The 19,384-nt window shown below is 40.3% G+C and overlaps 1 protein-coding gene across 3 annotated transcripts in view; it reads left to right on the top strand.

The window, feature by feature from the left end:
* Positions 1-19,384, top strand: part of LOC121320464 (paraspeckle component 1-like) — a 106,663-nt gene that overhangs the window by 11,386 nt on the left and 75,893 nt on the right. For 2 of the 3 annotated variants that reach the window (XR_005950855.1, XM_041258800.1), the window contains exons 4-5: positions 11,851-12,047; positions 15,163-15,247. The exons of the other annotated variant lie outside the window; for it this stretch is intronic. Coding sequence is in view for 1 of the 2 variants with exons in the window: in XM_041258800.1 (XP_041114734.1) it covers positions 11,851-12,047; positions 15,163-15,247 (282 nt within the window). In the remaining variant the exon portion in view is untranslated. The remainder of the gene's footprint in view (positions 1-11,850; positions 12,048-15,162; positions 15,248-19,384) is intronic. 3 annotated transcript variants of the gene reach the window in all.

The following is a 19,384-nucleotide window of genomic DNA, read 5'->3' as shown; positions in this document are numbered from 1 at the left end:
TCCATAACTTGATGCTACCACCACCGTGCTTCACAGTAGGGATGGTGTTCTTTGGGTGATGCGCGGTGTTGGGTTTGCGCCAAACGTAACGCTTTGCATTTAGGCCAAAAAGTTCCATTTTAGTTTTGTCAGGCCACAAAACTTTTTGCCACATGGCTACAGAATCTGCTGAGTGTTTTTTTGCATACTTCAAATGGGATTCAAGGTGGGCTTTCTTGAGTAATGGCTTCCTTCTTGACACCCTACCATACAGGCCAGATTTGTGGAGTGCTTGGGATAATGTTGTCACATGCACACTTTGATCAGTCTTTGCCATAAAAGCTTGTAACTTGCAAAGTTGACATTGGCCTCTTGGTAGCCTCTCTGAACAGTCTTCTTGCTCGGTCATCCAGTTTGGAGGGAAGGCCTGATCTAGGCAGGGTCTTGGTGGTACCATACACCTTCCACTTCTTAATAATTGTCTTGACCGTGCTCCAAAGGATATTCAAGGTCTTTGATATTTTTTTTATACCCATCCCCTGATCTGTACCTTTCAACAACTTTGTCCCGGAGTTCTTTTGAAAGCGCCTTGGTGCTCAAGGTTGAGTTTGCTTTGAAATGCATTACCCAGCTGAGGGAACCTACAGGAATTGCTGAATTTATCCTGAAATCTTGTGAATCACTACAATTTAACACAGGTGGAGGCCACTTAACTTGGTGTGTGATTTTGAAGGCGATTGGTTACACCTGAGGTAATTTAGGATTGCTATTACAAGGGGGGTGGACACTCACCCAAACAAACTATTAAATTTTTTTTTACATTCTTTTTATATAAATATAGCCGTTGCCAATATTTTTTTTTTTTTAATTATTTTCTCCCCAATTTAGTCGTGTCCAATTATTTTTAAACCGCTACCACCCCTGCACTGATTCGGCAGGGGCGTAGACTGTGGACCAGTCCTGATGAAGTGCTTCTGTGTCTAAAAGCAGTGGTGACGTGATGGAATTTGTAGTTTCAAGTAGTTCTATACCATGCTGAGCATGTTAATGTATACAGCGAGTTCTTTGAAAGTGAAATGAGGATTTCATCTGATACACTACTGGGCACTTCGATCTCGCTTTTAAGCGACACGTACTTGCCATTTCACATTAAGTTAATTGCTCAGAATGCCAAACCGTTGATGAGAATGATCAGATCTTTCGAGTTATGTTCTGCTTGTATCCATCAAGCGTAGATCATTGTTGGAAAACATGGATTGAGAATTGATTAGGGGTTTGCTACGCATGTGGACTAGCAGAGCTATACTGGTGTTCTTTTCTGAAAAGAGACTAATATTGCAGATAGCAGACTGTTTGGTTCAAATTGCATGTACTGCTAACCACTGATAGAGACGATGCGTCTACAAACTGCCCAACAATGACTGCAAGCTAATGAGATAACAATGCTGTGGACTAGAAGGGAACAGGCTCTAGACTTCAGAGAGATCAAAAGAGATAATCCCACTGGCATCAATGGGGGTCGCAAGGAGATAACAAAAGGCAGATGTATGGACCTTTTGTCTCCAGGAGTGTGAAGAATGCACTGAGTTCAGAGGTTGTCACACTAGACCACACACACAGACACACACACATTAACACTCACACAATAAATTAAATTACCTTGACCATTGGTTAATGTCAGAGAAAGGGGAGGTGGACCATCTATACAGAACGGTATTTAATGTCACGCAAGCATTGTAATTTTGAGTTCTGTATATCCTGTACCTGGGACCAGACTCCCTGCATATTTCAATAAACCTGGCAACTGACTGAAGAAAAGGACTCTGTGCATTTTCTTGAATCTACTTACTCACCATTTTATTTTTTAAGTACTTCAATCATCTTTAGTACTGCAGTGGTTTCCAGAGTTAAGACAGCAAAGCAATCCCTATCAATCTTGCCTCTCACGATTTAGGTAGGACCCGAATCATTACTCAGAGACAGTAATGTGATAGTTGGTTTGCATGTGTGATTATAAAGAGACCAGTCAAACATACCCCTGTATGCAACAGCACATCAGATCACACTTTTCATTAAGTAAAGTTATGCAGTAAACCTGTAATATATTGTAAGCAGCAAACTGTTGTAGAATTTTGCGCTTTGTTGCTTTATCTGTCAAATGTGTTCTAGAGATAATGCTGAGAGAAAAAAAAAAATCGGTGCACAAATGTGTATTTTTTGTAACTTTACAACTGTTAGATAGACTATGTTGAACAATATACTTCAGTAAATTAAAAAAAAAAGTTATTGTAATGTGCCAATACAAGTTGATTTATTTGGGAACTGCTGTGTTTTATTAAAATATTTAAAACTATTTTGTAGCCTATTTGATATTGCACACACAGTGCATTTAAATCAATGTGGGTTTCATTTCAGGTCACTCATCGCAGTCAACAGGCAACCTCGGGACACAATGGCAGGTCAGGGTTTTTTAACTTGCATCTCTAAACTGCAATGTATTCGACATTAAAGTGAGTGTGAATTGCTTCAGTGGTTTAGTAAATGTGTTTAATTGTGGTGGCGATTCTATCCGGAGAGCCTCGTAATGCCGATTAATCGTATTGCTTGATTTTTAAAAATACTTTTATACAGTAAACAGTATCTGTCAAAACAGTGCAATATCATTATTGTTATTATTAACTTTGCACTCACCTGCACTCTTTCATTTAACCCTGTGACAGCAGGTAAAGTTTTTATTTGTTTAATATTTCTTGCTTCACACAGTCCCGCCCAGTAGGAGACTCAGAAAGCCAATCAGCTGCTGTATAGGTCTGATTGATGGAAACGATCCTTGCAGACGTGTGTGCTTTTGGTAACAACTAAGTAAAATAATTCAGTTAATTTAGTGACAGTTCGCACAATTCACACTCACTTTATTGAATGCATTGCAGTTTAGAGAGGTGAATTACAAAACCTGACCTGCCTTAGTGTCCCGAGATTATGGAGCCTGTTGGCAACCCTACTCTCAGATCAGGTGACACAGGTTGAAACGTCATTAAAGAAAATAGTGGGTTATGGCAAAGATGCAACTCTCCTTTCTTGTAAAAGTAAACGGTTCTGTATTTTGACATTGCTGTTGTGGGGGGTGGGGCTAGCGGTAAATTGTGTATGTTTCAAACTGAAAACTTATTCAGGGATATTTCCATTCGATAATAAAAGTACTGTTAACAAAGGCTCAAAACTGTAGATTGGCAGCTACTAACAAGGGACGTGCACAGTCTGTTTTTCATTCAACAGTTTCCTTCAGTTTTCTTGACAGATATTTTTTTTTTTTTTAAACACTTAAACTCAAAATCACTTATTGTAAGGTGACATTGGTTTTATGTTGGGAAATATTTAAGAAAAATAAAAAACTGAAATATCTTGCTTGCATAAGTATTCAACCCCCACACATTAATATTTGGTAGAGCCACCTTTCGCTGCAATAACAGCTTTAAGTCTTTTGGGGTAAATATGTACCAGCTTTGCACACAGTGTCGGAGTGATTTTGGCCCATTCTTCTTGGCAGATTTGCTCCAGGTTGTTCAGTTTGGTTGGACGATGCTTGTGGACCGCAATTTTCAAATAGTGCCACAGATTCTCAATGGGATTGAGATCAGGACTTTGACTGAGCCACTGTAGGACATTCACCTTTTTGTTCTTGAGCCACTCCAATGTTGCTTTGGCCTTGTGCTTGGGATCATTGTCCTGCTGAAAGGTGAATTTTCTCCCAAGCTTCAGTTTTTTAGCGGACTGAAGCAGATTCTCTTGCAGTACTTTCCTGTATTTTGCTCCATCCATTCTTCCTTCAATTGTAACACGATGCCCAGTCCCTGCTGATGAGAAGCATCCCCACAGCATGATGCTGCCACCACCATACTTCACTGTAGGGATGGTGTGTCTTGAGGCATGGGCAGTGTTAGGTTTGCGCCACACATAGCGCTTTGAGTTTTGGCCAAAAAGCTTGGTCTCATCTGACCACAGAACCTTTTCCCACATCGCAGCTCATGCTTTCTGGCAAACTCGAGATGTGCTTTCAGATGGTACTTTGAGTGACGGCTTCTTTCTTGCCACCCTCCCATACAGGCCAGTGTTATGCAGAGCTCTTGATATGGTTGACTGGTGCACCATCACTCCACTCCCAGCCACTGAACTCTGTAGCTCCTTCAAAGTGATTGTTGGCCTCTCCGTGGCTTCTCTCACAAGTCTCCTTCTTGTTTGAGCCTGGGTGGTGTGATACAGCTTCCACTTCCTGATTATTGATCCAACTGTGTCCACTGGGATATCCAAACACTTGGATGTTATTTTGTACCCTTTCCCTAATCTGTGCATTTGTATTACTTTATCTCTAACTTCTGTAGAATGCTCTTTGGTCTTCATTTTCCTTCAGATTCACAGCCTTACCAATGATCCTTCAACAGTGGGGTTTTTATCCAGAAAATGTGACAGCAGCTATAATGGTTCACAGGTAAGTAAGGTAATTGTGTCCTCATTAGGGCAATTTCTTTCATTGGTTTCTGTCGAAGCTCCCAGTTTGCACCAATGTCACCTTACAATAATTGATTCTGAGTTTCAGTGTTTAACAATAAAATATCAAATAGAACGAAATTTCAGTGTACCATTTGTAATTCGGTAATATGAGAGAATTGGTCAGGGGTCTGAATACTTTTGCAAGGCACTGTATATAAAATCTAGTTAATTTTTTTTCAGCAATTCAGCCAATGATGTATCAAAGATGCAGAATATAGCAAAATATTATCAAAAATAAAGAGATGTATATTTCACTTATCTGAAGTTGAGTACAAATTCTGGAAGAAAAAAACAGCGTCACAGGCTCTGCGAGCAGCGTTGGTGTAGTTGGTATAGGCTTGGGTGCTCTTGGAGAGACATCACCCATTTTGTAATGGTTTATATATCTATTTCAGGGAACCAGGGTTATGATAATAGCCCAATGTTTTCTTTTGTGTTGTCAATTGGATGTAATTGTAAATAAAACTTTGAAACAAATTACTGTCTGGAAAGCACTTTCCTTATAAAAGCAGCCTGACACTATCAGGGTCACTCCACTACAGTCGTTAGCACTCGGAATAACAGTCAAGACGCTCTTTGAAAAGGTATTGCCTGTTGGAAAACATGGATCGAGAATTGATTAGCAGTTTGCTACGCATGTGGACTGACAGAGCTATAGTGGTGTTCTTTTCTGAAAGGAGACTAATATTGCAGATAGCAGACTGTTTGGTTCAAATCGCATGTACTGCTAACCATTGATAGAGACATTGCGTCTACAAGCTTCTTGCCCAACATTGACTGCAAGCTAACAAGATAACAATGCTGTGGACTACAATTAGCACAGGCTCTAAAGACTTCAGAGAGATCGAAAGAGATAATGCCATTGGGATCAAAGGGTCGCAGGACAATAACAAAAGGCAGATTTATGGACCTTTTGTCTCCAGGAGTGTGAAGAATGCACTGAGTGCAGAGGTTGTCACACTAGACTAGACACACACACACACACACACACACAATAAATTAAAGTGCCTTGGCCATTGGTTAAATGTCAGAGAAAGAGGAGGTGGACCATCTACACAGAAGGGTATTTAATGTCATGCAAACATTGTAATGATGAGTATTCTGTTTGTCCTGTACCTGGGACCAGACTCCCTGCATATTTCAATAAACCTAACAACTGATTGAAGAAAAGGACTCTGTGCATTTTCTTGAATCTACTTGATCACCATCATTTTTTTAAGTTACTTCATTGCCTATTTGTGTAAACCTAATACGTTTCAAATCTAGAATTGCGGTTTCTGATTTTCAGTGTTTTACCCTGACCTTTTATACTCTTACTTTAAGAATTCAATTGATACCTGTTAAGTCATTCATGTGTCTCAATACCAACTGAGAACTAGAGTTGCTAGCAATTATAAAGGCTTCCAAGAAAACATGGTTCAGTCACCACTTATAATCACTAATACTGCTGGATACGTTTCCTATAGTTAGTTAATGGGCTACTTAGTTATATCGTGTACAGAGTATAATCTTACGCTGAAGTTTAAGTGCACTGATCTGTGTTAGATACAGCTGAGGAGCTATAGGCCAATTTGTCAGTTTTGAACATTAGCAGAGGTAAAAGGTCGCGGGTGATGACATTTTTTCATAGAGCACATATGACTTTCTATACATGTTCCATTATAACTTTGACCATATCGGCACGTCCTAGGAGATAAAATTTAAATGTAAATTCCAATATGGCTGCCAAACTGATTAATCTTTCAATTTTAGCGATTATTACTTTATTATGGGCTGCACAACTGAACCAACATTAAAGAGCATATGTGCAACACTGTTCTTGTTATGGGTCATAAGTTGTTTTTCAATTATCAATATTTGGCTGCCAAACCATGTGACCCAAACACGCCATTTTGAAATCGACAGTACTTTACATTACCCTCAACTATCATACTCAGTTTCATGTCTCTAGTCTATTGCAGTATGGATTTATACTTTAATATATGTAAATATAGCACTCGTGAAATTATTTTGCTCGCTTCATCCATGTTTAACAAAAAAGCGGGGATTTTACAAAATTTAGAAAGGACCTTGTCATGAGCAAACATGACAATTTTGGTGCTGATCAATACTGTGGTTTTAGACAAGAAGATCTTTGAATATTTTGCGCAAATCCAACGCAGCGAGCAAACCAACTGTCCAATTGATTTAGTTTCAACGTTTTCTTTTTATAGGCTATTCGTGTGCTATATGTTGACATTGTCGGATCTCCACCTTAAGTCGTTTTTGTCGACGAGTTTTGAAAATTGTCCAATATTTTCACAAGATCTAGCCTAGTGGCCAAAATGTGAACTTTTTCCACTCGGGGACGCCAGACTGGTTGTCAAACATATATGCGTTTTCATGATTCTGCGACAAACTTTTGTAATAATAATAATATAACTAGAACTGCCAGGCAGTTTTACAGCTCCCAAGCCCCAGTATCAGTACCCGTCTAAGCGTGTTTAGTTCTCAGTGTGCCAAATTTAAAATCAGCAACTTCAACAGTTCCACAGAAGATGATTTTTTGAAAGGTTTTTTTTCCAAAAATGCATCAGGCGGCCATCTTGTTTAACGCACAAATGCCATTTTTGAAAATGTACATTTTACAGACACAGGCACAATGGTTTCTAAGTTTGGAGGGTCTCAAGTGAACCATTTTTAAACTGAAGCAAATTTAAATATAAGAAGAAAATGTAGGAGTGAAACATAGCCATTTTAACATATTTGTATTCCGTTGTCACCGGAACGATGCCTACAAAGTTTGGTGGTCAGACGGTTTAAAAAAGCTGCAGCCAATTTACTATTGAATTGTATCACAGCAACTACTGCTTTGCAAGCAGGTTTGGCTGTTGATAATATCTGCCAAGTGTCAGATCAATCACGTCAACTGTGCCAAAGAAGAACATTTCGGGAGGTTTCAAGAAGAAATGCATCACACGGCCATTTCAGTTTAACACCAGTTTCTTAAGTCAGTTGTATTGCTACAGTGTCAAGGATGATGCTTGTGAAGTTTCGAGTTAGTCAAGTAAATCGTTAGTCAGCTGAGGCAGTTTTAAATTTCAGATGTAAACGTGCACCTGGTGGCCATCTTGTTTTATAAAACATAACCATTCTGACATATTAATATTCCATAGTTACTGGGACAATAACTACCAAGTTTGGAGTTTGTTTGTCAAACGGTTTTTAAATAGCAGCAGTTTGCTGTTAAGGGCGCGTTTCGTTAAAAGTTTGTGGCAGCCATTTCGACATTAAAATTTATCGCAGAAACTTCTGCTATGCAAACTTGATGCAGGTTTTGATGCTGATGATATATGCCAAGTGTCAGACCAATCCCTTCACCGGTTCCCAAGAAGAAGATTTGAAAAGGTTTTATTGAAAAATGCGCCACTACGCCAATTGCAAGGACGGAGCAGCAAAATTTCAGCATCTGACAGCCAATGTATCCAGCTTGTTACCTGCCAAGTCAGAACTTGATCAGTCACAGAGCTTCGAAGCAGCAGCAGTTTAATGTTTTTTGAAGAAAAAAAAAATACAAAAAATTTTAACAATAGGAGTTTAATTTAAAATGCATGAAACTCTGAGGCACTGACACAGCAAAATGTAAAAATAGTTCAAGGGGCTGTAGACTTTCTATAGGCACAACGTGCTAAGTATGTGTGTGTAGTCTGCTTTTGTGGCTTCTGGAAAGCTGTCTTAGAATTCTGTCCGTTTGGCTTATTTGGAAACTTGCCTTCCATCAGGACGGTTCACCTCCCTGGTGTGGACAACAAGGTAGCAGACCTCCTGTCCAGAAGAGCTCCAGACAGCTCGGAATGGAGACTGCATCCTCAGATGGTGAAACAGATTTGGGAGAGGTTTCGTACTGCACGAGTTGACCTCTTCGCCAAAGCACTCATGGCCCCCTATGGTTCTCTGTGGAGAGAGATGGGGGCCCCCTGGGAATAGACGTGCTAGCCCACCCCTGGCCACAGGGGCTCTTTTATGCATTCCCTCTGCTACCATTATTACCCCTGACACTAGAGGGGATCAGGGTGAAGAGAGAACAGGTTCTGCTGGTTGTACCCAGATGGCCGAGGTGCATTGCTGTAGGTCACGATCTGGTGACATGCCCTATTGAGACAATATTAACCTTCTTATAACACCTGTTTGATGCGGGAAAATCCACTTCCACTCTGAAGGTATACCTGGCAGAAGTATCGTGTGCCACGACAAAACTGACTCTCTGTCCCCTGGGGCACACTTCCTGGCAGTGCAATTTCTTAAAGGGGCTCGAAGGCTTCGTCCTCCCATGAAAAGCATGGTCCCGAAGTGGGATCTGGAACTGGTATTGTGGGTCCTTATGGGTCCCCCTTTTGAACCCATGGCGTCAGCAGAGCTGTGCCCTGTTTCCTCGAAGGTGGCATTTTTAATCGCCATTACGTCTGCCAGACGAGTAAGTGAGCTTCATGCGCTGTCCATTGATGACACATGAATGGCTTTCACTGGAAATGACTCGCGGGTAACATTACGAACAAATCCAGCCTTTTTGCCAAAGGTGGTATCTCCATTCCATATTAACCAACCAGTGGTTTTGGAAACTTTCAGAACTCCCCGTACCATAGACAGCACACGCTTTGCCCGGTCCAGGCTCTGCACTGTTACCTGGATAGGACGGCATCCTGGAGACAGTCCAACCAGCTGTTTGTCTGCTATGGGTCCCGCTCTAGAGGTCATGCCCTATCGAAGTTTAGCGCCCTGGGTGGCAGATGCTATACGCTTGGGGTATGAACTGACGTACTCCCCCTTGCCGGGGGACATTACGGCCCATTTTACCAGGGGCCAAGCAACTTTGTGGGCTTTCCTTCATGGCAGCCCCTTGGATGAGCTTTGCAATGCTGCTACATGGACAGGTAGTCCCAGGGATTTGCACGTTTTTACTGCCTTGATGTTGCAAACCGTGCAAGGCCATCTCTGGGCTCTAGGGTGTTGCAGGTGGCATGCCCTTAGGCGTCATGAGGACTTTGTGGCTATAGCCATGGGGCTGTACTGTCGGTAATCTGGAGCGACGACAGCTTTGGTACAGCTTCCCATTCTGTAATGGTTGTCATTCCATTTGAAAGGGAACGTTGGATTATTACCATAACCCTGGATCCCTGAAAAAGAATAACAACCATTACCCTTCGAGGTTGTGTCCCCAGCTGACCTCCGATTTCGATAGAAAATGGCGATAGGCTACTGTGAGTACGACCCTCTTCAGCAGAAGGTGGGACTTCCTCCTCGCTGCAGGACCCTGATAGAGCAGCTTTTTTATATATGCTCAGTGATTGACAGTCAGAGAGGGCGTTTGGTAATGGTTGTCATACTTTTCAGGAACCATACTTTTTCAGGGAAAAACCTAACGTTTTTCTTTGTGTGCGCCTGTGCATCCTGTTTTACTGGCGATGTGTCATGATGGCTGGTGGTGTTGACGCGCCTGTCACTAAAAAGCAAAAAAGCAAGTACCAAACGCAGTGTGGGGGAAAAAATAGATTCAGTCATATACCCATGGTCAAGTCATCCAATTAGGACTATAATTATTAGGATTTCACTGACATTTTGCAGACTTATTTAAAATTAAACACACGTAATATTTCATGCACTATAAAAACCTGAAAATAATGGTACTTGGTTCCTTTCTAAAAGTGCTGTCATTTGTTAAATGGCAAACATCCAACATCTTCCAACAGTTGCTGCCGACATTCTCTGTCTGGTGTGAATTTGCCCATACATTGAGACTACATGTCTGCATCCAGTGAATTGGTTGGAAAGCTTTGCCAAGTTATACTTCAAGTGTAGCTGTGTGTGTTCAAGTGTACTTCAATTAGAAACAGGCCCAAAACTCAGTTACCCAAAGGTATCTGGCATTCTTTAATAAAGTCCAATAACGAGTCAAAACAAAGAAAACATGCTATTGGGGTCTAAAATTCTAACTACATTTTAAAACGTAAATAGCAGGTTGTTTGAATCGAGGTAGCTGTGCTTGGTTGTACCAGTAGTGCTGATTTAACTTGGGTACAACCAACACAGGAATACTTTTTTGTCTGTGCTGATTCTGAAGTTATATTATCGATTGTATTTTCTTTAAGTCACATTACAAGAGGTGCACTTTGGGAAATCTCTTGACACAATCCTCAGCCGAAATATACTTTGCTTGTTTTGCTTTGTCGTCCATTTTGGTATTTTATGTCCAGTGCTGAAAACTAGATTTTAGCAACCTAAATCAAAACAATGCAGCACTGCCTTTGTGCCACCTGCTACGTACAGTACAGCAGGTCACAGAAAAGCCAGTACAGATGCACCGATAGGCTGATTAAAACATAGTTATTATCTGAACAGTAAGCTAGAAAGTTAATCGCTTTGGAGTATTTTCTTTTTAAATTATATTTCTCTAAGTTTTTGTTTTTGCCTAAGTGCAATGCACACAGGAAGGCGAAGGAATAAAAAAAGGCTATCTACAAAAGAAAGATACGTAGTTTGCGTCATTTGCGTTGTGCAGTAGTTCACAAGGTTTCTTTCCTCCCCTCACCAACTTGAAAGTGTCCAGATTTTTCACTCTTGCTATCTGGTCACCTTACGTGTAAATGCATTTTTTCAGATTGCTTTAGCCTAGTTTAAAACGCTGCTCGTGTGTGTGCACAAGTCCATGACTGTTTCTCACTGTCCAACTGCACTTCACTCCTGCTGCACAATGACATCTTTATCGCTGATGAAAATGATCTTGAAATAATGCAAACAACGTTTTTTCTTTGTGCTCTCTCACATTTGGGTGGACTTGATTCACCTTCAATGATCCCTATTGATCAGGCATCCAGTGAGGCCAGGCAGAAAAATGGACAAGCTAAGATTTCCTGGATTTAGTAGCTTGACAAAATCTGCTGCTTAGGCTTGCTGAATGAAAAGTGAATGGTTCAGTGTTCCTGTATAGATTAAGCTTTGCTTTTATGAGTCTGATCTTACCTATGTGGACACTGTATTTCTCATTTTGTTGATTGGCTTTGCAAAAATGCTTTGGGTTTAGTGTTTTCAAAATGTAGTGTTTTTAACAAAATGTTATAGTTCCTTGTATTTCATATTGCTTACAAACGTTAACCAACACTTAATGATCAAAGTTTTTGTGGGCTCCAGAATGGAATTAAATGTATTTTATAACAGACATTTTTTTCAATCAAATATTCAGATACAACCTAGTAGAACTAGGCACATTGTACTACTTCTTGAAGCATCTGATCTGTTCAAACTGATTGGACATAAAACTACTTTCTTAATAAGTACAATTTATTTTAGGGAAAGAGAGCAGCCCCCACGTTTTGCTCAGCCTGGTACATTTGAGTTTGAATATTCATCTCGATGGAAGGCCCTTGATGATATGGAAAAGCAACAGCGTGATCAGGTTGACAAAAATATCCGAGAAGCAAAAGAGAAACTTGAAGCTGAAATGGAAGCCGCTCGTCATGAACATCAGCTCATGCTAATGAGACAAGGTAAGGATGAGATTTGCTGTGTGTCCTTTACTACAAAATGTAATTGTTAAAACATCATAAACATACTGTAGATAGGGCTGATTAAATAAATTAAGATTTAAAGTGAATATTGAGAGGTATGAAAGTTTACTAATGTTTTGCTTGCCTTTGTTTTGTGCATTTTTCAACAACTTCTTTTTATCTGTTTGAACAGACACTAATTATATACCTCCTGAGCATTCAACTGTACCAGTATTCTTTTATTACTTCTGACATAATTTAACAAAGCCATATGCACACTTGTCTGCATATAAAAACATGTTATAGTTTTTTACCCCTTTTAAGTTATCGTTCTACTTCAGTGGTATAACATGCTTACTCGGACCAGCTTCGATTGTGTCTTTGCTTGCATTCCAATCCAGTGGTGTGCTGCTGAAAATCCAAATGGAGATGTGCTTCGGTAGTTCAAACAATACTGACAAGATCCGTTTTATAACAACTTGAAAATGTCTGAAATAATTTCTGTTTTGATTTGGATTCCTTCGAGAAAGAGTTTAGTCAAGGAATGCCAGTTACTTGCCCTCGTCCGACTTATCTGAACAGCATGTAGCCCCTTCATTAACCAGTGACAGTAGGAAACGAGACGCTACAATTTGACAGTGAGCTCAAAGATGGTTCTCAAAGACATCTAAAAAGACGGATACGAAGAGGACATAGAGTTCGAAATGAATCTGCGTCGAAACATTTTCTGTTGACAGTGAAAGTACAAAAAAGAATATATAGAGATAGAGAGCGCTATGGCCAAAAGTTTTGCATCACCCTATAGAATTAACTAATTTTGCTTAAGTTGAATTAAACCTGCATGTTAACATACTAAATTATATACCGCTTTGTAGTTTTCCATACAGGTTGGTTGCTCGGGAGTTATCTAATTATTTTAATGTTAAAATGGCCAAAAAGAAGCTAAATAATACATCCGTGAAAAGTTAATGTACACAAAACAAAGGATAAGCAAAGCATTGGTACTTTCTCGTACCTATCAGTAATCACTTTTAGGAACATTTCTTTCACATTTATTTCTGCCTTCCCAAACTAATTAGAAATATTAAAGGATTTTTTTTTTTGACTAGACTATTCTTTATCTATGTTTATCATTTGAGATAAAGTGATTTTAAAATGGATATCCCCTAAAGCCTTTCCACACTGGATCCGTTCCTTCACTTAGAGTATGTCATTCAAAAAAGTCGTCTTGTTAATCCATTGCACACTAGATGCGTTAATATCGTACTTCAAAGCGCTGATGTGCAGTAGAGGCTTTGTAGTAAATATACCTAGTTTCAGTATTTTAATAAAAATAAATACAATTTGGTTAATTCTTACATAACTTTGAACACAAAAAATGTTAAATGTAGTATAGCAAAAAAGCCAACTTCAACTGAAAAATTACTGAACCAAGTGCCAGATACATTTAATAAAGGGGGAAAGGTGGGTCAACAGCCTAAAAGGATGGAGGATCTTTAAAAAAATAAAAACAGGAATAAAAAGGGAAGATACTCAATCATTTAAACCAGACCATTTTACTGGTTCTTCATAGACGAACAAACACACAAACAGAGTATACAGACAGACAATGAGCACGTCAGTCTTGATCAAGACAAACGGGTATATTGAGCAGTATTCAAAGTGCCGAACATGGCAGAAACGTAGAGAAGAAAAAACACTGCATCAAAACAAAGAAAACAAAGTAGCAAATAAAATAAACAATCGAGAGAAAAAATACAACGAAAAATAAATGGAAACGATCTCACTACAGCTGGGTACCCATTTGCTTGAAGAGTCCTTGATCCAGAGATGCATGAGAGAGTCCAGCCAGTCGAAATGACATCCAGGAGTTGTTTCTCAGCTATGACAATTCAACCAAACCACCAAACATTTAGCATTCATTTGAGTAACTCAAGGTCGATACAAACATGCTAAACGACACCTTGGAGCTAGTAACAAATGTCCTGACTTTTAGAACGAGAAAAAGTGTCGGATTGCCAATCTGGTCTCCCTGTATCTGCTCCGTTCATAACATAACAAATGCTCCCAAAGACGTTAGATGGCACAGATGCGCAGCTTCGGCACAAGGGCCTGTGGAGACGCCGTAGAAAATATAACAAACTCCCCCTCCTGGCGCAACCTAGCAACCTTTTATAGGAAACCGAAACCGAAATCTTCAATAGAAAAGACGCACAATAATCACTTGACTTGCAGAGAAAGGACAAAATAGATAAAAAGAAAATGGCCAATTAAGAACACCACATGGTACACTTATTGTACCATAAAGAAATATTTTTATTTGAATTTATGCGACAGGTGCTACAGTTTTCAGCTTAATGATCAGCAAACATTTCTACTAGACTGCAATAGTGTTACGCAATACATAAAAAAAAAAAAAAGATATTACACATAATGTGATATATTATAACACGGTTGTCATAGCATCAGGATTCATATGACCAATATTTTAATTTTTCAAACTCTTCTTGGGAAGCTAGCAATCAGCTAACGAAAATACTTTCCATCACTTTCATATACTGCCGCTCTTTTGTTAAGCCCTGACCGCTCTTGGTTGCCCTGTCACGCTTCTTTCTCTGATGTGTCTTCAGGGTAGGCAGTGTCTTTCCATGTGTGTACTGCAAGAACCCACGTGTCTTCCCAGTAGTTTTTCATTGGTCAATGCCATTTTTAACGCACATCAAATCGGGTCAAATCAGACTTGTTTCGATTCCAAAATTGACGCATGACCGTCGTACGACAATTCCAGACTCGTTGTGCAAGGTGCAATAGGGAGTACACGTGATCGTTTTTTCTGTTTAGACGCAGGTTAATCGGATGCGTTACGGATTGTGTGCAGTGGCCTTTTGACATCCAATCATGTAAAAGTAGCATCTACCGTTTTTTGTTTTTTTTGATGGTCAAGAAATTATGTAAAATTAAAAAAAAAAAAAAAAAAAAAAAAAAAAAAAAAAAAGCATTTTATTATTGCAGTCTTATTGTTTGGAATAGATATATTTTATATATGTTGCTATTTTGTAAACAAAGTATATATTGTAAATTGAAATGTCCATATATTATTGATTATGTTTGCTAGATCTTATGAGGCGTCAGGAAGAGCTAAGGCGTTTGGAAGAACTGCGAAACCAGGAACTTCAGAAGCGCAAGCAAATTGAAATGAGGTATGCAGAGTTAAGAAGAGTTGGTTCCCTTTCAGGTACAAAATTGTAACCATTACTGTACGGGTATTTACCTTCTAAAGACCTGGAAACTGAATAAGATATATCAAAGCTGCTTGATGAGCCTCTGACGCAGTTATGGCCTGCCCCCACAGGCATAAAGGGACCATGTCATGTTTCCTTTCACAGAGCTCCACGTCATGTTTCCTTTCAACACTGACCTGGCAGGAGAGCCTGGTTCAGATAAGTACTTGTACCTATCTAATGTTTTCTTGCAAATTATTGTGTTTACACAAATATCGTTCCTTCCCAGGGATACAGCAGTATAAGTCAGCTGACTTTGTGCTCCCCCCCCCCCCCCCCCCCCCCCCCCCCCCCCCCCACCCCAGGCTGCACAGCGCCGGCTGGAGTTAATTTATTTTCTTGTTTTAAATACGAGATGTTTGTTATTAATTTAAATTGTTTAATTATTGTTTTTTGTGAAGAAAATTCTCTTGTGTATATACAGTTGGCACAGCCTAATCACTGATAATCGGAATTTCTGCTTAAATAGGATACTACTTTGGGAGACGGTTCTTCTCAGTGCTATTTGTCGTTTAACCCGGTCCATTTATTCAGCGCCTGTCAGGTGCGTCAAGTCCAATTTATTTTCATACACGCTGTTTATTTTACACGCGATATTCATTGAGCATTGGATGCGGAAGCAGCAATGTTGTTTTTTTATGTCTGTTATGTCTGTTATGCAGGGACTCTGTGTATTGCTCAGATCTGCCCTTTTTTATTTTCTTTTTGGCTTCTCAGCTCCTATCGGTCTCACTCGGCCATTGAAAGGTTTTCTTGACTTTTTTCCCGAGAAAAAACGACTAATGACCTGTGCTTGACGTCTTTTTGATGTCGGACAGGGTCCGTCATCGGACTGGAAAGGGAAAATTGTAATGTCGGACCTGGTCCGACATAGGACCGCAAAGGGTTATTTGGATGGTATGTTACTTTGTTTACTTGGAATACAATATTTTCAAGTGATGAATGGAGATCGCTTTTCAGGGGCCGGGTAGCACAGTGCAGTGATTACGAGATTACGCTGTGACTTGTGTAAATTGCATAAACCATGTTGAACTCAAATGCCTCTCGGTTTAATTGGGACAGCGCTTATTCAGGATGTTTTTCCTTCTCCAGGGCGTCCCGATTTATGTGCACAGCTGCTGGGCAAGGACCAGGATACACGCTTCAGTTGTGGTTGCTTGCTGCCGCTTTGGTGACTGCTTTTGCGTAACCATTATGAAGGCTGTTGGTACCTCTAAGAAGCAGGCTTCCCTCAGTCTCGTGTGTGTGGTACTGGCTGAGTGGTTTTGCCAGTGGCCTGTACATTTGGGCATCCCCATGGACAAATGGACCCATACCGTACCTGTATAGAGGTCATCGACCCCCTCTGTTCCCAGTGCCAAAGTCAGCATACTGACCCGATGCTAAAGCCACCAAACCAACCTGGTACCGACCCTGTTTCTACACGGGTCTCTTTCGGGTCTTAACCCGCCTGGTTGCTATCTATAAGCAGATTGAGACAGTTCCTGTACATCTATATACTGTACACTGCATTGCTTGCTTCTTGCATCATCCCTGGGTTTTATCCTTGCGAGACATGCAAGGCCACTGCTTATTGAGGTGCTCTTCCTGCCTGGGGCCAGAGCACGCCAAGGAGGCACTGGCTAACTGCAGTTTTATGCACCTTTCTCCAAACGCATGCTTGAGAAACGTCTCCCACAGCTCTACAGAGATCTCTGCGTCCCTTACTCCTGCACAGCGCTCTTCCCCATCATCCTTTGTTAGAGAGGTGGCTGCATCCTCACCCCATGGCTCTATGCCAAAGGAGACTGGACAACGCTCCTGGGAAAGTAGCCCACGCAGGAAACGGTCTTCACGGTCTTCCTCTGCTTCTGCTTCTCCTCCCCTGAGGAAGAGTAACCATTTCAAGTGATTGTGGATTCTGAGCAGATGGGGGTGGAAAACTCTTGGCAGCTGTTTCCCACCAAGGAACGGTTCTCGCGGAATTACTCTGTGAACGTTCTGCACCGCCTGCTCTGCCTGTCCCCTTGGGGCGCCAGGGAGCTACGAGCGCAGATTGGCCACAGGAGGACATACTGTTCATCGCCTCTTCTGAGGAGGTAGGTGAACAGTTCCCCTTTTTGGAGGACGTGGAATCTGACAGTACTTCTCTGGCAGTTAAGCTGTCCCTGTCGGCAGAGCTTCTACCGCTGATCAAGAGGGCCACTGCATTCTTGCAAGTGCCCTGGCCTACAGAATCGAAAACAAGGCAGTCTATTTTTGAGGACGAGCCTACTGCCTCTCCTGTATCCTCCGCATCAAGCTACATCTCCTGCTTTTCCCCAGTCGATGGACACCCTATGTAGGGTACATGATGCGGAGAAGCTGGGCCTAACCCATTTTCTGCTGGTGCATGCTTCAATTGCCACCTTGGTCCAGGCACCTAAATTTGCCGCTCATGTCCAGGGACGCTACCTACCCCAACAAGCAATGTCAGGTCTTGGAGGTGATTCTCAAGTGTGCCTATGGAGCCAGTATGTTCACCGCATGGCTAGGCAATTATAATGGCATTCTGATTGCCTACCAGTCCCATTTGTTTTGAGTCACAGGTCCTCTTGATAGCGGGGAATCAGCAGCTTTGGCTTCCCCAGGCATGCGTGCCTGATGGGGACAAAGCAAAGTAATTGGACGCACCAATTACACCGGGGCATACATTTGGTCCCACGGTGGACAAGATGTTGCAGCACTGTAACTGCTTGCGGGAATCCACAAAGGAGCTGGTTCTCCTGATGCCTAAGTCACCACCTGCAGTGCGCAAACCAGCAGCAAACTAAAAAAATTACAGTATAATCGGAAATCTTGAAAAACTACTCACTTCTAAATCTTTTGTAGTCATTTTTGTATTACTTTAGTATAAATATATGTTAATTTGGATTCATATGTTGTTTTTTTCTGACTTTATGAGAACGAAAAGACACACATTTGCCCGTTTTCCCATTGGAAATAGTGATATTTTGAAATATCACTGTCCTGGTCACAAAAGCAAAGTTTGTGGGGAATAATAGCCATTTTCTATACTTTTGAGGCATAAGCAATTAGAAAATAACACTTACTACCCAGGAACAAAAATTGTGTTACATAGTGTAATAAAAAATGTTTACCTTTTGATTAGTTGCTGTTTTATCGATCAGTGTTTCATGAAATTAGCAATAACATCTGCCTACTGTACTGATACATCTTGTTTTGTTTATATGACGGTAGAGGAAGATATTTCCTGCTCCTGGCTGTCATTACATGACGCCATTGTAATGTATCAGGTGTGTGGGATTTTACATTTGCATATTTGATATTTTTCTAAGTATTATTTTTTGTGATCCCTCTATCTATTTATACTTTTTTATTTTATCTTCATTTTTCTACCATTCCCAAAACCTTTTTGGATAACCTTCATCATCAGATTTTGTTTCCAAGTCATTTGATTTTTTTTCATTTTTTTGAAATCATGATTTTGATTAAAATGTGTTGGATTTATTTTTTAGGTTATACCCCTCTTCTCTCTTTGATTTGAGAACAATTTGTTTTTAGGGAAGGGTGGTTTTTCATTTTATACTAATCAGATTTTTTTTTCTCATTGTTTCATAAAATCATTTTGATTGTATACAATATATAACTATTGTGTGAGAAAGACTGGCTTTATTTATTTATTTATTTTAAGAATAATTATCTCCTCTCACAATGTAACAATATAATTGTATTATCAATTTTCTACTGACAGCATTGTACACTGAACAAAAATATAAACGCAACATATAAAGTGTTGGTCCCATGTTTCATGAGCTGAAATAAGATCCCAGAAATTTTCCATACACACAAAAAGCTTATTTCTCTCAAATTTTGTGCACAAATTTGTTTACATCCCTGTTAGTGAGCATTTCTCCTTTGCCAAGATAACCTGACAGGTATGGCATATCAAGAAGCTGATTAAACGGCATGATCATTACACAGGTGCACCTTGTGCTGGGGACAATAAAAGGCCACTGTAAAATGTGCAGTTTTGTCACACAACACAATGCCACAGATGTCAAGTTTTGAGGGAGC

This window comes from Polyodon spathula, chromosome 9 (genome assembly GCF_017654505.1).
Source record: "Polyodon spathula isolate WHYD16114869_AA chromosome 9, ASM1765450v1, whole genome shotgun sequence".
NCBI lineage: Eukaryota > Metazoa > Chordata > Actinopteri > Acipenseriformes > Polyodontidae > Polyodon > Polyodon spathula.
The sequence above is the reverse complement of the archived record's forward strand: the minus strand, read 5'-3'. Positions and strand labels throughout refer to the sequence as shown.